General features: G+C 35.4%; 1 protein-coding gene across 2 annotated transcripts in view; it reads left to right on the forward strand.

Moving 5' to 3' along the window:
* UVRAG (UV radiation resistance associated) overlaps positions 1-17,886 on the forward strand; it is a 308,009-nt gene that overhangs the window by 72,033 nt on the left and 218,090 nt on the right. For both annotated transcript variants that reach the window (XM_081240490.1, XM_081240491.1), the window contains one exon: positions 5,811-5,896. In XM_081240490.1, the coding sequence (XP_081096616.1) occupies positions 5,811-5,896 (86 nt within the window). The remainder of the gene's footprint in view (positions 1-5,810; positions 5,897-17,886) is intronic.

A 17,886-nucleotide genomic window follows, 5' to 3' on the forward strand; every position in this document is an offset into this window, starting at 1 on the left:
AGGTGCATGACATTTTCATCACCCCAAAAGAAAATGCCCATTAAGCATTCATTCTTCATTTTGTGCTCCCCAACCCCCAGCAAACACCAACCTGCTTTTCTCTCTATGGATTTGCCTATTCTGAGTACTTTATATAAATGGAATCATACAATATGTAATCTTTTATGTCTGGCTGCTTTCACTTAGCTTGAGTTTCTGAGGTGCATCCATATGCAGCATGTATCAATACTTCTTTTTATGACTGAATGATATCGCTTTGTATGAATACTCTATACCACATTTTGTTTATCCATTCATCCACTGATTGATGTTTGAATTGTTTCTACCTTTTGGCTATTGTGAATAGTGCTGCTATGAACATTTATGTACAAGTATTTGTTTTCAGTTCTTTTGGTTATATACCTCGGAATGGAATTGCTAGATGATGTAGTAATTCTATGTTTAACTTTTTGAGGAATTGCCAGACTTTTTTACACAGCTGCTGACCACTTTATGTTCCCGACAGCAATATACTAGGGTTCTTGATTTCTCCACATCCTTAACCAACACTTATGTGCTGTTTTTTGTTTTGCTTTCTTTTAATTTTGTTTATTTATTTATTTTTTTACTTTTCCTAGTGGGTATGAAATGGTATCTCATTGTGATTTTGATTTGCATTTCCCTAATGACTAATGATGTTGTGCATCTTTTCATGTGCTTATTGGCTATTTGTATATATTTTTTGGAGAAGTGTCTCTTTAAATCCTCTGCCCATTTTAAAATTGGGTTGTTTGTCTTGTTTGTTGTTGAGTTGTCCGAGTTCTTTATATATTCTGAATATTAGACCTTTATCAGATATATGATTTGCATATATTTTCTCCCATTTTGTGGGTTGTTTTTTCACTTCCTTTATAGTGTCCTTTGATGCACAAAAGTTTAATTTTGATGAAGTCCAGTTTATGTTATTTCTTTTGTTGCTCATACTTGTGGCATCATATCTAAGAACCATTGGCAAATTGAAGGTTATACAGATGTACCCTTGTGCTTTCTTCTAATGGTTTTAGCTCTCACAATTAGGTCTTTGATCCTAATTGTAATTTTTGTATATAGTGTTAGGGATGGGTTCAACTTTATTCTTTGCATGTGGCCATCCAGTTGTTTCAGCATCATTTGTTGAAAAGACTATTCTTTCTCAGTCCTGGCACCTTTGTCTAAAATCAGTTGACCATAGACATATGAGTTTATTTAGTATTCTCTGTTCTATTCCATTGATCTATGCCAATGTACTTATGCCAATACCACACTGTTTTGATTACTGCTGCTTTGTGGTGAGTATTGAATTGGGAAATATGAGTCCTCCAACTTGGTATGTTGTGTTGATTTTCACTTATCAAACCACCCTCACGTACCTTGGGTAAATCCCACTTGTTCCTGGTGTATAAATCTTTTCTAAAAAATTATTTTTAATTGTGGTAAGATATACATAATATACAATTCACCATCTTAACAATTTTAAGTGTACAGTGTGGTGGCATTAAGGACATGCACCTTGTTGTGCAACTGTCACCACTATCCATCTCCAGAACTCTTTTCATCTTATAAAACTGAAACTCTCTACCCATTAAGCAGTAACTCCCCATCTCCCCCTTCACCAAGTCCCTGGCACTCACCCTTTTACTTTCTGTTTCTATGAATTTGACTACTCTTGGTACCTTATGTAAGTGGAATTATACAATATTTGTCCTTTTGTCACTGGCTTATTTTACTTAACATAATGTCCTCAAGGGTCATGCATGTTATAGCAGAATTCTTTCCTTTTTAAGGCTAACTATATTCCATTGTATGAAAATACAACATTTTGTTTTTCTGTTCATCTGTTGATGAATACTCAGGTTGCTTCTAACCCTCAACTACTGTAAATAATGCTGCTATGAACATGGATGTACAAATATCTCTTTGAGTCTTTGCTTTCAGTTCTTTTGGGTATATACCCAGAAGTAGAATCGCTGGACCAGATGGCATTAGCCTTTTAGTATGCTGCTGGATTAGCTTTGCTAGTACAGTTGACCTTTGAAGAACATGTGTTTGAATTGGGCAGGTCTATTTATATATCTACTTTTTTTTTTCAATAAATACAAACTACAGCACTATACAATCCACAGTTGGTTGAATTCATGGATGCAGACCAGAACCATGGATACAGAGAACTGACTGTAAAGTTATATATGGGGAGCTCAAGGCCAAGTGCAGACAGAGAGATGCAGGACCTGGGACACATGTCTTTATTTAGAGTCTGTGGGTAGAGTGCTTTGGGGTTCCTGGGCTAGGGCTGGATTGGTCAGTTCAAGCCAAAAGAGCAGGGTTTTGGTAAGTTCCATGGAGAGTTTTATCTATGGGGTGTGTAAAGTATACAGGTGCTGGGAAGCAAGGGAGACTGTTGACCACAAGTCATTACAGAAGCTACATTTGCTTGTGACTCTGCATCCTGCTATCTAGGGTATGCACTCCATGGGGATTTTTATCTAAGGGGCGTATAAAGCATGCAGGTGCTGGGAAGCAGGGGAGACTGTTGATCACAATCATAACAGAGCTGCATTTGCTTGTGACTCTGCATCCTGCTATCTAGGGCATGCACTCCATGGGGATTCTTACCTAAGGGGCGTATAAAGCATACAGGTGCTGGGAAGTAGGGGAGACTGTTGATCACAAGTCATAACAGAAGCTACATTTGCTTATGACTCTGCATCCTGCTATCTAGGGCATGCACTTCCCTGAAAGGGGGTCTAGTGTTAGTTTAAGGTCCCTGCAGGCTGCTTGACCAAACAAAATGTATGCCAGGGCAGCAGTACCATGGAGTAGCTTAGCTAAACTCTTTTACAACTTGTAGATCTGTTCAGACTTTCTGTTTCTTCTTGAGTCATTTTTTGGAGTTTCTGTGTTCCTAGGAATTTCCATTTTATCAAGGTTATCTGATTTGTTTGCGTACAGTTCATAGTATCCTTCTATAATACTTCTTATTTCTATAAGATAGGTGATAATGTTCTCACTTTCATTCCTGGTTTTAGTGATTTGAGTATTCTTTTTTTTTTTGTCTTGTTCAGTCTAGCTTAATGTTTGTCAATTTTATTGCTCTTTTCAAGGGACTAACTTGTTTTTTTTTTGATTTTTCTGTATTGTTCTATATTCTCTATTTCATGGATCTCTGCCCTAATCTTTATTATTTACTTCCTTCTTGCTTTGGGTTTAGTTCTTTATTTTCTATTTCCTTAAGGTGGAAGATTAGATTAATTGATTTGAACTCTTTCTTTTTTTAAATGTAAATGTTTACAGCTGTACTTTTCCCTTTGAGCACTTTTTCACTGTATCCCATATGTTTTGATATGTTGTATTTTCATTTTTATTCTACTCAAAGTATTTAATAATTTACCTTATGATTTGTTCTTTGACCCACTGGTTGTTTAAGAGTATGTTATTTACTTTGTAGTTTGTGAATTTTCCAAGTTTCCTTCTGTTATTGATTTTTAGTTTCATTCCATTGTGATCAGAAAAGATACTTTGTATGATTTCAGGTTTTAGAAATGTATTGAGATTTGTTTTGTGGCTGAACATATGGTCTATCCTGGAGAATGTTCCATGTGCACTTGAGAAGAATACGTATATGGTTGTCGTTGGGTGGAGCATTCTGTATACATCTGTTAGGTCTAGTTGATTTATAGTATTTTTCATGTTTTCTGTTTCATTGTTTATCTTTCTTACGGTTGTGCTACACATTGTTAAAAGTGGGATGTTGACTTCAGCTATTTCCCATTTTAGTTTTTGCAGTTTTGGATTCATATGTTTTGTTATATGTTGCTAGGTACATATATGTTTATAATCATTTATACCTTCTTGACCTTTTAAAAATTATATAATATCCTTTTACTCTTCTAACATTTTTTTTTGTCTTAATGTCTATTTGTCTGATATTAGTATACCCTTTCCAGCTTTCTTTTGGTTACTGCTTACATGGAATATCTTTCCGTCCTTCCATTTTCAACCTATTTGTGTTTTTGGTTCTAAAGTGCATCTCTTGTAGACAGTATATAGTGGGTCGTTAAAAAGAAAATCCATTCTTCCAATCTCTGCCTTTTAATTGTAATGTTTAATTCATTTACACTTAATATAATTACAGAGGGAAGGACTTCTGCCACTTTTCGATTTGTTTTCTTACATCTTTTTTGTTCCTCCATTCCTCTGTTACTACCTTCTTTTGTGTTAGTTATTTCTCACATTTTGATTCCTTTCTCATTTCTTTTACTATATATCTTCTAGTTATTTTCTTAGTGGTTGCCCCAAGAATTACAATTAACATCTTAATTTATAACAGTCTAGTTCAAATTAATACCAACTTAGTTTTAATATTATACAAAACTTTTCTTCCATATAGCTCTGTTCCCCCATTTTTATGTTGCTATCATCACAAGTTACATCTTTATAATTGTGTGCCCATCAAGATAGGCTTATAATGATTGCTTCATTTATTTGCTAATTGGTTGATCTTAAATGCTAAACCCACCTTACATTCATAGAATAAATTCAGTCAATAACGATGAGTTACTATTTTATCCTTATAACGTATTGCTGGTCCCACTTGCTAATATTTTGCTAAGGATTTTGGTGTCTATATTCATGAGGGATATTGGTCTCTAATTGTGTGTGTGTGTGTGTGTGAGAGAGAGAGATAAGTTTTGGTGTCAGTAATGCTGGTCTTATGAATTGGAAATTGTTCCCTTACCCTCTGTTTTATGAAGGAGTTTGTGTTAAACTGATGATATTTCTTAAATGTTTGATATAATTCAGTGAACCCATCTGGACCTAGGCTTTTTTTGTGGAAAGATTTTCAATTACTTATTCACTTAAAAAATAGAGTTTACAGATTGTTGTTTTATTGTTAATCAGTTTTGTCATGTTGTATTTTTTCAAGGATTCATCTAAGTTGTTAAATTTGTTGGCACAAAGTTGTTTATAATATTCTCCTAATAACCTTTTAATGTCTGCAGCAATGTAACTTTTAGAAAATGCTTATACTAGCATTATAGCAAACATTTATACAGTGCTTCTCACATACCTTTGACTTTACAAATATCAGCTCTTTTAATTCCCACAACAATTTGTGAGGTAGATAATATTACCATCTCCATGTTATATAGATGAAGAAACCAAAGTTAAACTAAAAGAAGTTAGGTGCCTTGTTCCAGATTACAGAGCTGGTGTATTAAGGGCTTAAACTGTAATCCAGGTGGTCTGGGTCCAGAGTCCTTTTTTCTTAACTACTATTTACTTTGCCTTTCTGAAGTGCCAGATAGCTGTTCTGTTCTTCCTATGGAATTGTGCTGTGTTCTCTCCAGAAACCATCCTTGCTGCCACCACCTTTACACCACTGAGTGGAAATACTTGTTTCTGGTATTCCTAATTAAAACTTGGAATGCCTTTTCCCCCATAAAAACATTACATATGATGGCTAGGCATACTTGAAATATTATTGTTAATACTCTTCTTCAGCCACATAATATGTTAAAAAGACTTCTGGGGTTTCACTGGGAAGTTCACCAAAAGTTATAATGTGAAACATTGTTTCTGTGGGAAAATGTTAGAAGAAATTTATTTTAAATTCACTTGCCCATAAGGTTAAACTTCAATTATACAAAAGTGTTTAACTTTTTTCTAATTTCGTAATGATTTGAATTTACTGAGTTGTTACTGAATCATAATTTTAAAAATACAAACATCACGATTAATTTGGACACCTATTTTGTTTTACCTCGATTAATTTGTTCATTAATGTCTTTTAGGGTTATTCAGATGCTCAGAAGAGTATTCTTCTTCAGGTGGATCAGAACTGTGTTCGCAATTCTTATGATGTCTTCTCTTTGCTGCGGTAAGAAACTTAGAGTCCTCTTGCATTTTGTCAAGAATCTTCCTCATTCTGAGTTTGTGACATTTCGATGTGAGGAAATGTATGGAATCTTTAGAAGCTGTTACTCAGACTTAGCATTTTTTAGTGAGAGCTTCATAAATTTTGTAGCTACAGTGATTTATCTCTTTTACAAAGCCTTTGGAAAGCCATTATTTTCCTCTGGACAGTGGGAGAGAGTGATTGGAAGCCAGTGATCTTAAAACAGGGACATGAGCTGTTTCCGGTCTTCTGCACAATAAAGAGCAGCAACCAGAGGTACAAAATTTAGACTTATCAAAACTTTAGCAACTGTGGCATTACTAGAAAACCGCTTCAATAGCCCCAGACATAGCTTAGAGTTTTGATCTGCTGTTCATCTTAAAAGAATCATATTTGGCAAGGCAAAGGAGCTCTGCGTGAAATCTCATGTGCTTAGAGGCTTAACTGCCTCAGCTCTATATTTTCATAATGTCTGGGCTTAATTTGGAAAGATTTTTAAATTTGGTTTTAATTTTCAATGTGGTAGATCATCAAGGACGTTTCCCCAGGAGGCAGGCTACCAAAATAAATGCAATTTAAAATAAAGTTAAGAGTGACACTCAACCTGTGTTCACCCTACTCAGACAGATGATTCATTGAAATTCGATTTTGGCAGTATTTCCTAATGTTTACATAACACATCATAAATTCCAGACCATTAGACATTCTCTATATATCTACTAGAGGAAGAGTCCAGAAGGATGATTGGACTCTTATCCAACTGGATGATTGTTTATTTTTTAAACATTATGAAATGGGCTTTTCCTTTGCGAATCTTGAATCTTGCTGTACATAATGGTAGAGAGTTTGCTGACATGGACTATGTAAAATGCTCTTAAGAGACAATGGTTTCAACTAAAGTAACCACACACATTTGATGACCTTTGATTCTTACCTGAGACGTACTTTCACTTTGACTTCTTAGGATATGTGCCAGAATGGACAGAATTTAGTAATTGGATGGTGGAGATAGAAAGCAGGAGGTGTCTATTATATAACTCTTATTTTTGAGCCTATTCAGTTTGGGACTACATCGAGTTTTAAGTATTGAAAAGAGGAATGTACAGAAATAGTTTGAAATGTGAGGAAGAGATTAATATTTCTTGGCCTGTTTTGCTCAGTAAAATGAGAGTATAGATACTATAATTTTTAAAGATATTTTGCAAGTATGAGATTGTGTGATCTCATTAGAGAAGGAATTAAAAGAAAAGGGGGGCTTCCCTGGTGGCGCAGTGGTTGAGAGTCTGCCTGCCGATGCAGGGGACACAGGTTCGTGCCCCGGTCCGGGAAGATCCTGCATGCCGCGGAGCGGCTGGGCCCGTGAGCCATGGCCGCTGAGCCTGCGCGTCCAGAGCCTGTGCTCCGCAATGGGAGAGGCCACAACAGTGAGAGGCCCACGTATCGCAAAAAAAAAAAAAAGAAAAGGGAATACAGAGTCAGTGAGAAGAGGAGGAGTTAGGAAAGGTAGCATCACAGAATCTGAGAGATTAGAGATTTAAGGAGTATTGAAGGCTCTGTACTGTAGTGATACAGGAGAATAGGAGCTGAGGAAAGACTGTAGGATCTTGGGAGTCAACTTGATATAACGGAGAATTCTTTGATTGACCTGACTCTGACTTTAATTATCTTTGATTTATCCTAATTCATTTAACCTCTCTAATTGTTCCAAAATGTGGAAGCAGTGATGTTTCAAATTTGTTTAATTTATAAGCATTTTCACATCTGTTATCTTATTCTCCTAGAAGTTTTTTGTGTTCACAAATCAGGGATCAGCTTTTGTCTTCCATGTTGAAGCTGAGGCCAAGGAGCGTTAAATGATTTACTTATCTTAGGGGGCGCATAGCAAGAAGAGCCAGATTGGAGATTGGTATGAAGGTTTTCTGACAAGCAAATTTTGCAAACCCTCACTTACCTTCCTAGACTGGTGGTTGTTAGGGGCACATAGCATAATGATGGAGAAAATTTCTGAAAATCGTGGAACCCTCCATAAATGAAAAATCATCAAATTAGTTTGGTAGTGGCTTAATTATTTAACACTGGTTTTGCAATGAAATGTCTCTTGGGGGTTTCACTTCTAGCGTGCCTTCTAGATTCCTCAGGTGTGTCAGCCGTTTGAATTGCCTTATTAACAGTGGCCTGCTCGTCACCATCATGTAAATCATTTATAGCTGGTAACACAGATATACTTCTTCTGAACCAGATCAAGTGTCTATTTTTCACGTAAATTACCTGAACTCAGAGAGTTACTCTGGAGCTAGAAACTTTAAATTGTACTTGTCAAAGTTAATGAGTAAAATGGAACTTTCTCTGGTGATTCAGGCAGTTCAGAGTAACCGTCATGTATCTGCTCAAGCAAAAGTTTTTCTTTTCCCACAGTTTTTGCCATGATATATATAAAGTGATTGCCGAGAAACTTAATTTTGTGCCGATCAATTTTGTTTATAGTTTCCCGTCCTTAACTCAGGCAGCATTGTTCCTGGATGCAGTAATTTTTAAAAATATACCTTTTCCTTTCCTGATGATTTCTTGTTTTTTTATTTTATTTTATTTTATTTTATTTTTTTCATAAATTTATTTATTGATTTATATATATATACTTTTATTTTTGTCTGCGTTGGGTCTTCGTTGCTGCGTGCAAGCTTTCTCTAGTTGTGGCAGGCGGGGGCTACTCTTTCTGGTGGTGCGTGGGCTTCTCATTGCGGTAGCTTATCTTGTTGAGAAGCACAGGCTCTAGGTGCGTGGGCTTCAGTAGTTGTGGCTCGTGGGCTCTAGAGCTCAGGCTCAGTAGTTGTGGCACACGGGCTTAGTTGCTCTGCGGCATGTGGGATCTTCCTGGACCAGGGCTCGAACCCGTGTCCCCTGCATTGGCAGGCAGATCTTAACCACTGCACCACCAGGGAAGTCCTAAATTGTTACTTCTTGATCTGTAATTTTATGTGAAAACACACAGAGTCTGAATTCTTTAATATTACTTACTCCACAAAATTCTCAGTGCTGTTTGGAGGCAGGATTAGAACCCAGGTCTCCTGTTAATAACTCTTCCTGTTTTCGTGCCACTAATATGTATCTCTACCCTCAACCTTTTATGTGTAAATGTCACACAAAAAATAGGAAATTTTGACTAAGTAAAGGCTGTTTTTGGAGCACCTAAGACCCTGGCATTATAGCCCCTTCAGAAGGATGCATTGTACCATTTTGTAGGAAAACAATGATCTGAGGTTTTATTCTTTTGCCAATAGTTAGGAATTTAGACTAATTCCAATGTTGCCAAAGTAAGAGCAGCTCTTTCCAAGTTTACATTCGGTATGTGTGATGGTAACTGAATTTTTGCTTCTTAACCCTTGTAAATCTCTGGATTAGGCATTATTTTTCATGTAAGCAGACATTTACTTAGGAGACACTTCACTCAGTGTCCCATTTGATACTTTAGGATGTTCACCACAAGGTGTCAATGTTGCTGTTTAACTGGCATTTGAAATATCATTTATTTTACAGTTTTGAAATGAGAAATGTAGGGTTATGAATCATAAGTGAGCCTTTAATTTAGAAGTTAGCTTTTCTTCTCTTTATTATTATTCTTTCTAGGTTAAGGAGTTTCTAGACTTTCTAAATAGGTTTCTCTTTTTTAGGTCTTTTTTCGTTTTTTTTTTTAAATTGTGTTCGTGAGAGGGAGTTGTTGAAAGATTATAAAGAGAGGAGGAGTGACAGGCTCAGGTGTGTGATTTTGAATTCTATCCATGGTGACAGTGTGGAAGAGATTTGAGGGACGAGACTGGAAGCAAGGAGATACCTGTAAATCCTACCTGTCCTCTGGAATTGAAAGATTATTTTTAGTGTTTAAAAATTTTTTTGTTTTGTTTTATTTTTGTTTTTTCCCTTCATACTTTCTCAAAAAGTTAGCTCTATGGTAGTGAAATAAGTGAGACTAATTCTGTTTTCTTTGAGTATACTTTTTTTTGTGTGTGTGTGGTATGCGGGCCTCTCACTGTTGTGGCCTCTCCCGTTGCGGAGCACAGGCTCTGGATGCGCAGGCTCAGCGGCCATGGCTCAACGGGCCCAGCTGCTCCGCGGCATGTGGGATCTTCCTGGACCGGGGCACAAACCCGTGTCCCCTGCATCGGCAGGTGGACTCTCAACCACTGCACCACCAGGGAAGCCCTTGAGTATACTTTTTATTCTTTTTTTTTCCCCTCTTTTTTGACATGTCCTACTTTTGCCAGTTTAATAAGTAGAGATACGGTGGAGAAACCATGGGCTTTGACCCTCCATCCAGGTTCCAGTCCTAGACTGCCGTATGCCCGTCACTGGATGCAAAACTATGGGCAAGTTACTTAACTTTGGTATGCCTCAAACTGCTCTTGTAAAATGGGGGTAATATTTGTCTCATAGGAATTATTATGAGAATTAATAAGGTAAAGTAATTGAAAGATTGTAGGACAGTTACTGACACATAGTAGACATTCAATAAATAATAGTTTTCATTTTCCCCTTTACTTCTTCCATCTTGGAATTAGCTTTTTTTCTCTATGCCCGTGTTCCTTTTTTATATTACCACTAGGTTTTCCAATTTTAAGCATAATTTCCCTTTCCGTCTAGCCATTCTAATGCTGATACCTCTGTTTTTTAGAATTACTTTTGTTAATCCTATAACAATCATGATAAAAATTGTTTAACATGTGCATGTCTTGTCTTCCCTGATGGCACTGAAAACTACTTGAAGGAAGGGATTATTTCATATGGCTATATTTTCTCCTCTCTATATTACTGACAATTCTCAGTTATGTTGGAGTTACTGTGGATCCTATTGTGATCCTAGAGCCCTAGGTCCTGTGGATCCTGCATTACTCTTTCTCCCTAGGACTGTCTTTCATAACCACCATGTCCACATATTAATAACTCTCAAATCTATGTCTCTAGTTCCTACTTCTCTTTTGGAGTTCTGATCTGTAGTTTCCAATGACCATTAGACATTTATACTTTCATGTTCTGTGGGAACCTCAACCCTAACATGTCTGGAGCTACATACATTGGCTTAATCCTCCTCTTCCTTTTCTTTTCCCTGGATTCTCTAGTAGTATCATCATCTCAGGCAGCTAGTGAGCATAGCCTTCTTTGTTCTCACCTGTTTTCCTGGACTATTTCCTGACCTCCTAACTAGTCTTCCTACTTCCAGTTTTTCTTTCATGCAGTTAATAGGTATTATTTATTGAGCACTTCCTTTGTGCCAGGAACTATTCTAAGTGCTTTACATGAATTGATTCTTTTAATTCTTACAACACCCCATGTGGTAAGAGCTGTTGATTCATATTTACGGATGAGGAAACAGAGGCACAAAGCAGTTGAGTAGCTTATCCAAGGTCGTATAGCTAGTTCATGTTAGCCTGTATTTAAACCCAGTTTAGCTCCTGAGCCCACGTTCTTAACCAGTATGTTTTACTACTTTATTATTTTTTGCACTGCTTTAGTACAATTCATCTGCCACATTGCTGCCAGAGTGACCAAAGATACATCAGTTTTGTCACTCATTGGGCTTAGAAATCTTTGAGCCATCACATACAGGATAAAGTCCATACTTCTTAATTTGCTACTCACTCTAAACACTAGCTCTAAACAGTGTAGGGACTAGTGTTCTTATTTCAAGTCCTCCTGCCACTGCCTGTGCAGTTAGTAGCTAGCATTTACCGAGCACGTCATGTTGTAATTAGTTCTTCATTGTCTGATTCGCTCTCCGCTCAGCATCCCCAAACTGAGAGCTCCTTTAGGCAAGAATCCTCTTTTTTACTGATCTTTGTATTAGTCCTATGATGCTGCATATCAAATATATTAAGCAGGTAATAAATGATGTTTTGATTGATCAAATCAAACTGTTCTTCAAGTTACAGAGAACTGGGTTTTATTTTTCCTATTTCTGGTTTGCACCTGGTAAAATGAGGGTTGTAAAAAATTTCTCAACCATTATGGAAAAAGTGTTGAAAATATAATCAGATCTGTAGACCTTCAGCTGACTCTTTTCTTTCTGCCACTGCCCTCCATATAATGTCTGGTGGGATTTCAGGATTTTGTGACTTATAATCTTATTCCTTATATAGATTTTTTTCTGGAAGATCTTTATCTGGCTGTCTGGAGGCAGATTGTTGCCCTGTCCCCACCCCCCACTTTGACAGAAAATACTTTCTCCTATAAAATTCCAGTTATAAAAGGGAGATGCTCATATCAAATAAATTGTTCTTGCAGTAATGTCTAGAAAACAGAGAGGATGACATGTGAAAGGGCATAACTGTTTATAATATTTAAATTTTGAACGTGATAACCAACTTTTGGTTTGCAGGGAGGGTTTTTCCCCCTCTCCCCTCCTAATGATCTCTCCCTAAGAGGTAACTGCAAGTATAGAGAATATAATTAAGAACCCAGCCGTAAGCAAAAGATGTCACAAAATTTATGTACTAAGACTCATATATGTTTCTATTCTTGGTAGAGACTAAGCTCCTACCCAGTGCCTGTGTGCTCATTTTTGATAAATTAGGGGAATTAAGAGGATTACTATTAAGGTAGACACACTGACAGCAAGGAGAAACAAAATCTGATAGTTTGCTCTGTTTGTGCTTTACTCTGTGATTCTGGAATATAACTGAGTGGTAAATCATATTAGCTACTGTCCTATCTTTATACTTAACAGTGTTTGGATTTGTAAATAGTCCTCTGTCACTACTTCATGTAAGAGGAGGGCAGAGAGAAATAGACCAGCTGTAAAGAGAGACAGACTAGGTTAAAAAGCGTAGCTAGCATACCTCTTCTATGTGTGAGCATTCAGTCCTTTACCCAAGTACATCTCCATATTGTAGTTCATAACTGAAGTTAATAATGAGAATTATTAAGTCCACCATGTTAGTTTTCACTAATGCTCTCTCCATTTAACAGACGAGGACACTGAGGCTTAGAAGGGTGAAAAGACTTGTCTAGCACCATAAATAAGTGTTAAAGCAGGTTTGAATAAAGAATGCATGTGCATGTGCTTTCTTCCATTATGCCATGTTGATACCAAATCATCAGTGGAATATAAAGTTGTCATTGTTAAGGTCTGTGTAAGAAAGCAGGGACACGTGAAAAGTTTTAGAAAGGTTTTTAATCAAAATTTAAAATGAAAAAGTTTAGTTACTTAATGTAAACTTTAGTTAAACAAAATTGATATTTATGTATAATAGCACATTTTATTTTTATTTATCTTCCTCTATACGTACACACACATATATGTACACATACACAGAAAGACACATATATACTTACAAAAATAGAATTTTAACAAAGTACTGGAGTATTTTAGGTGCAGTTTTTTTTCCCCTTTCTTTTTACTTTTTGGCTTGTCTTCTTCCTTAAACCCTTCTCCCTCACTACCAAGACCACCAGTTATAGACTGAATGTTTGTGGTCCCTCCCACCCCAAATTCATACATTGAAACCTAATCCCCAATGTGATGGCATTGGAGGTGGGGCCTTTGGGAGATGATTAGATCATGAGGGCCGAGCCCTCATGAATGGGATTAGTGCCCTTATAAAAGAGGCCCCAGGGAGACCCTGTCCCTTTCTCCATGTGACGTTATAGTGGAAAGATGGATGTCTGTGAACCAGGAAGCAGGCTCTCACCAGATACCAACAATGCTGGTGCCTTGATCTTAGACTTCCCAGCCTCCAGAACTGTGAGAAATAAATTTCTGTTTATAAGCCATCCTGTCTATGATATTTTGTTATAGCAGCCTGAACTGAATAAGATATCATCCAAACACAGAACACATGTTCACATGACCCCAGTCACCCATGTACCCATGTTAACAATCTGTTGTGTATATATTCATATTTTTTCCTATGATCTCTGTGTATATGTTATAGACATCATTATATGCATATTTATGTACATATGTTAGGAGTTTTAATTGCTATTTTACAAAATTGGAGTGGATATTGTATACATGACTCTACATCTTATTTTTCTTGTTTAACATTCCATGTACATATCTCTTCAGTTCACTGTTTTAATGATTTCATAATAGCCCATGGTGAGGGTGTACTGTGTTTTTCAATCATTACCCTGTTGATAGACTTTTAATATTTGCTCTGGCTCTGGTTTTTTTATTTGTTTGTTTTGCCATTATGCACAGTACTGCAGTAAATATCTATATATGTATATATCCTTATGTTTATGATGTTTTTGTTTCTGTGTATTAAATTTCCAGGAGTAGGAATTCTGAATCAAAGGGCATGTTTAGTTTTAATTTTAAGAAATAACATACTGTTTTCCCAAAGAGTGCAAATAATATGTGACATTACTCTTAACCCTGAATCCCTGCTGGCAGTGGGTATCATCATCTTTTTTTGTGATTTTTATTAATTTGATGAGTATAACACCTCAGTGTTACTTTAATTTTTATTAGCTTTGGTACTAGTGCTTAGTCTGAGCTACAAGTGAAAGTGAACCTCTTTTCTTGAGTTTGTTAGCCATTCAGTGTATTCTTCTGTGAATTTGCCTATTCATATACTTTACCTGTCTTTTTAATTGAGTTGCTTGCATTTTTTTCATAAAATTTTAAGAGTCCTTGGTATTTTTTCCAAATATGTCAGTTATGTATTGACTTAGTATACCTTATACAAAAAGTTTTTATTTGCCATATCATATAATTCTGGCTTTTCTTTGATATCTTCTGGACACTCTATCTTGGTTTAAGAAGTCTCTCTTATACATTAGTTCCACCTATATTTTCTAAGTTTTCTTTTGAGATTTATATTATTTTACTTTTAAAATTAAATCTCTAATACAATTAGGAATTATTCTTAAATATATTGTTTAGATATTCCATATATTGTGAGATAGAAATTAATTTTCTTCATAGATGAATATCCAGTTGTGCCAGTAACTTCCTTTTCTCACTGAATTTAAATACCACCTTTGTCTTATATTAAAAGCTCATGTATGCTGGTATCCATTTCTGGATTCTCTTTTCGTTCTGATTGTTTTGTGTAGTCCTTCAATAATTTCAGATTAATTTAATTACAGTGGTTTTTTGGTATGTTCTAATACCAAGTGGGGCAAGTCCCCTTCTTGCTACTATTCTTTTTTATACTATTTTTGGCTAGTCTCAGAACTTTATTCTTCCATGTGAACTTTAAGGTTATTTTATCCTATTCTTTAAAAAAAAGTTTATTGGAATTCTAATAGGAATTTTTATATTCACTGACTTTTTAATATTTGGAGAGAGCTGTCATTTTTATATTAGTATTCCAATCCAAGACATGGTATGTCTTATATTTGTTCAAATTTTATTTCATTCCTTTGGTAAGATTTTATAGTTCTCTTCATATGGTCATGTGCTTTTCCATTAAATTTGTTCTTATAGTTTTTACACTATTTTTTATAAAATATGTTTTCCATTTCCATTCCTGTGTGCTTATTACTGTTATAGGGAAAAGCTGTAATTTTAAGAAAGTTACATTCAGTGACTATATCAAATTATTTTTTCTTGTGTTTTAAGGAAAGGTCTCTGATTTTCTTGGCATACACTCATTATTATCAATTAAAAGATTGGTTTATCCATTCTTTTCCAATGTTTATACTGTTTTCTAGCCTCTGGTACATTTACTAAACCTTCTAGAACTTTAAAAATAATGTTGAAAAGTAATGGGCATAGTGAACATGTTAGTCCAGTTATTATTTTAATTAAATATTTTGCTGTTCAGGATATTTTCTGTTAATTTTGGAAAATATTTTAGATAGTTCTTCCTATTAACTTTTTTTAGCAATAGATGCTGAATTTTTTGAAATGCCTTTCTGCATTTATTAACATTATATGTTTTTCTTCCTTTAATTTATAGTTGCAATAAGGTATATAGATTTTTTGATACTGTATTACTAATTAGTTATAGATTATTCTTTTGATCATTACTACAAGTGAGATTGGTATATAGTATTTGTTGTTTTTGGGGGGAGGAGAGGAAGGCAGGGTAGAGAAACATCTTTCCTAAGATCTTAAAATTGAATTGGGAAACTCTTCATCTTTTTCTGTGACCCTACTCTGTAAAATGATAATAATAGCGTATACCTCACTGGGTTGTTGGGAGGATTAAGTGAATTAATATGAAGTGCTTAGTACAGTGCCCGAATATAGTTAATGCTATATTTGTTAGCTATTAGCATCATAATCAACTGAAACATATTAAATAATTTTGGGAATTTTTAATTTAAAGGTTTGTTAGAGAATTTAGCTATTAAATCATCTAGTTCAGGTGACTTTTATGATAAATCTGACTCTAATACCTTTAGTGCTATTTGCTCTATTTTATCCTACTTCTCTGTGGTTTATTCTTGTTACTTTATATTTTGCTAGGAAACTATTTACTTCCTCTGGATTTTTAAATTTATTGCTGAAACAGTGCATGTAGTTTTATTTTATAATTCTTTTAATCATTTTAATAATTTACAGCAAATTTTCTAATTAAGCCCAGAAATCACTCTAGTATTTCAGTTAGAAATTTTGTTATATTATGAGCTCTTCCTGGACAGTATGCTTTCTAATGCTGCAGTTGTAATGCTTTCTTGAGTGTGAACTAAAACAAAATATTTGATATGCTTTTTGCCTTTAACATATTTCTCAGAATGAGAATGGAGAACATAAACTACATAAGTGTAGGGAAGTTAGAGCTCTAGTTTATAATTTTGTCCCCAGCATATATAGCACCAACCTAACTCAGAGTTGATACTCAGTAAATATTTGTTAATTGAATGAATGGTAAATTAATAAGTGAATGGATGAAATACAATCCAGTTGGATAATCACTGAATAATAGGTAGGTTTTTGGAGGAATTTTTTAAATGGTAGTTTTTAATCACCTTTTCTAAGATAATTAATACTAACTTTGGATATGTTCTCCCACAATTATGGTATATATTTACTATAAAATATTTGAGTGCTTCATTTTCGACAAAGCACTTGCTGATGAAAGTCACATAAAGGCGTTGTATGGTAAATTAACTCTAGTTTATTAAATGAGTTAACTAGTAGTTGTGAGTTACTGATAGGTCTCATGGTCTTTAACTAGGACCTTTTGTAGGCTTTTCATGCTGCTAAGTCCATTTTCTCTAGTGGACCGAATGTTCAACAGGGGTAGCAACATAGTGGGTAAAATAAATGAGCCCTCCCCAAAATAATGTTCAGAACTTCTGGCTTGGAGCAATAGTCAGTTTTCAAATGCTGTTGGAATGGTGAAAGAGGTGTATAAAATCAGTAGAAAGAGGTAAAGAGCATCCTTTGAGGGCAGTTAAATATATGAGTAGTCTTCTGCCCCAAGAGATGTTCTCTGTCCCTGCCCCTGTCCTTCAGTTCTGGCTTGATTTCACAGGGTTACTTTACTAAGACTGCTTTGTTTAAGATGTCACTGCAAATTAAAGCTTTACCATTGCACCCCTCATAGCTGCCTTGTAACTTCTACATTCCCACTGGTGCCAGGCATGTTCCAAGGCAGCTTTCCAAGGTTTAGTGATTTCACCCTGATGTCTCTGCCAATAAAAACAAACAGTTACCATTAAACACCTACCCCACCCATAATTTGATTTTTACATGCTGTTTTATTAAGAGAACTTAGAGATTTTAGGAGAATTAATACATTATGCTCATCAGGATATCACCTGGCCCTTGAAGTAACTTTTATTCTAAAAGGTGGGATGCTTTACCTTTGAAGAGAATCTGAGACGCAGCATGTTTATCTGTTGAGGAGAGTGGATACTGTAATAACCTCGTTCTTAAAATTGATTCTTCATGACTGGGCGTACTCTATTAACGTGAGAAGCAAGATTCTAACTTTAGGGACTTATATTCTAGTAGGACAGATTAATAGATACAGCAAACAAGGGGTCTTATATTCATTGAGAAGTTAATAATAATTTCTAAA

Source organism: Mesoplodon bidens, assembly GCF_964165515.1.
Source record: "Mesoplodon bidens genome assembly, chromosome: 7".
Taxonomy (NCBI): Eukaryota; Metazoa; Chordata; class Mammalia; order Artiodactyla; family Ziphiidae; genus Mesoplodon; species Mesoplodon bidens.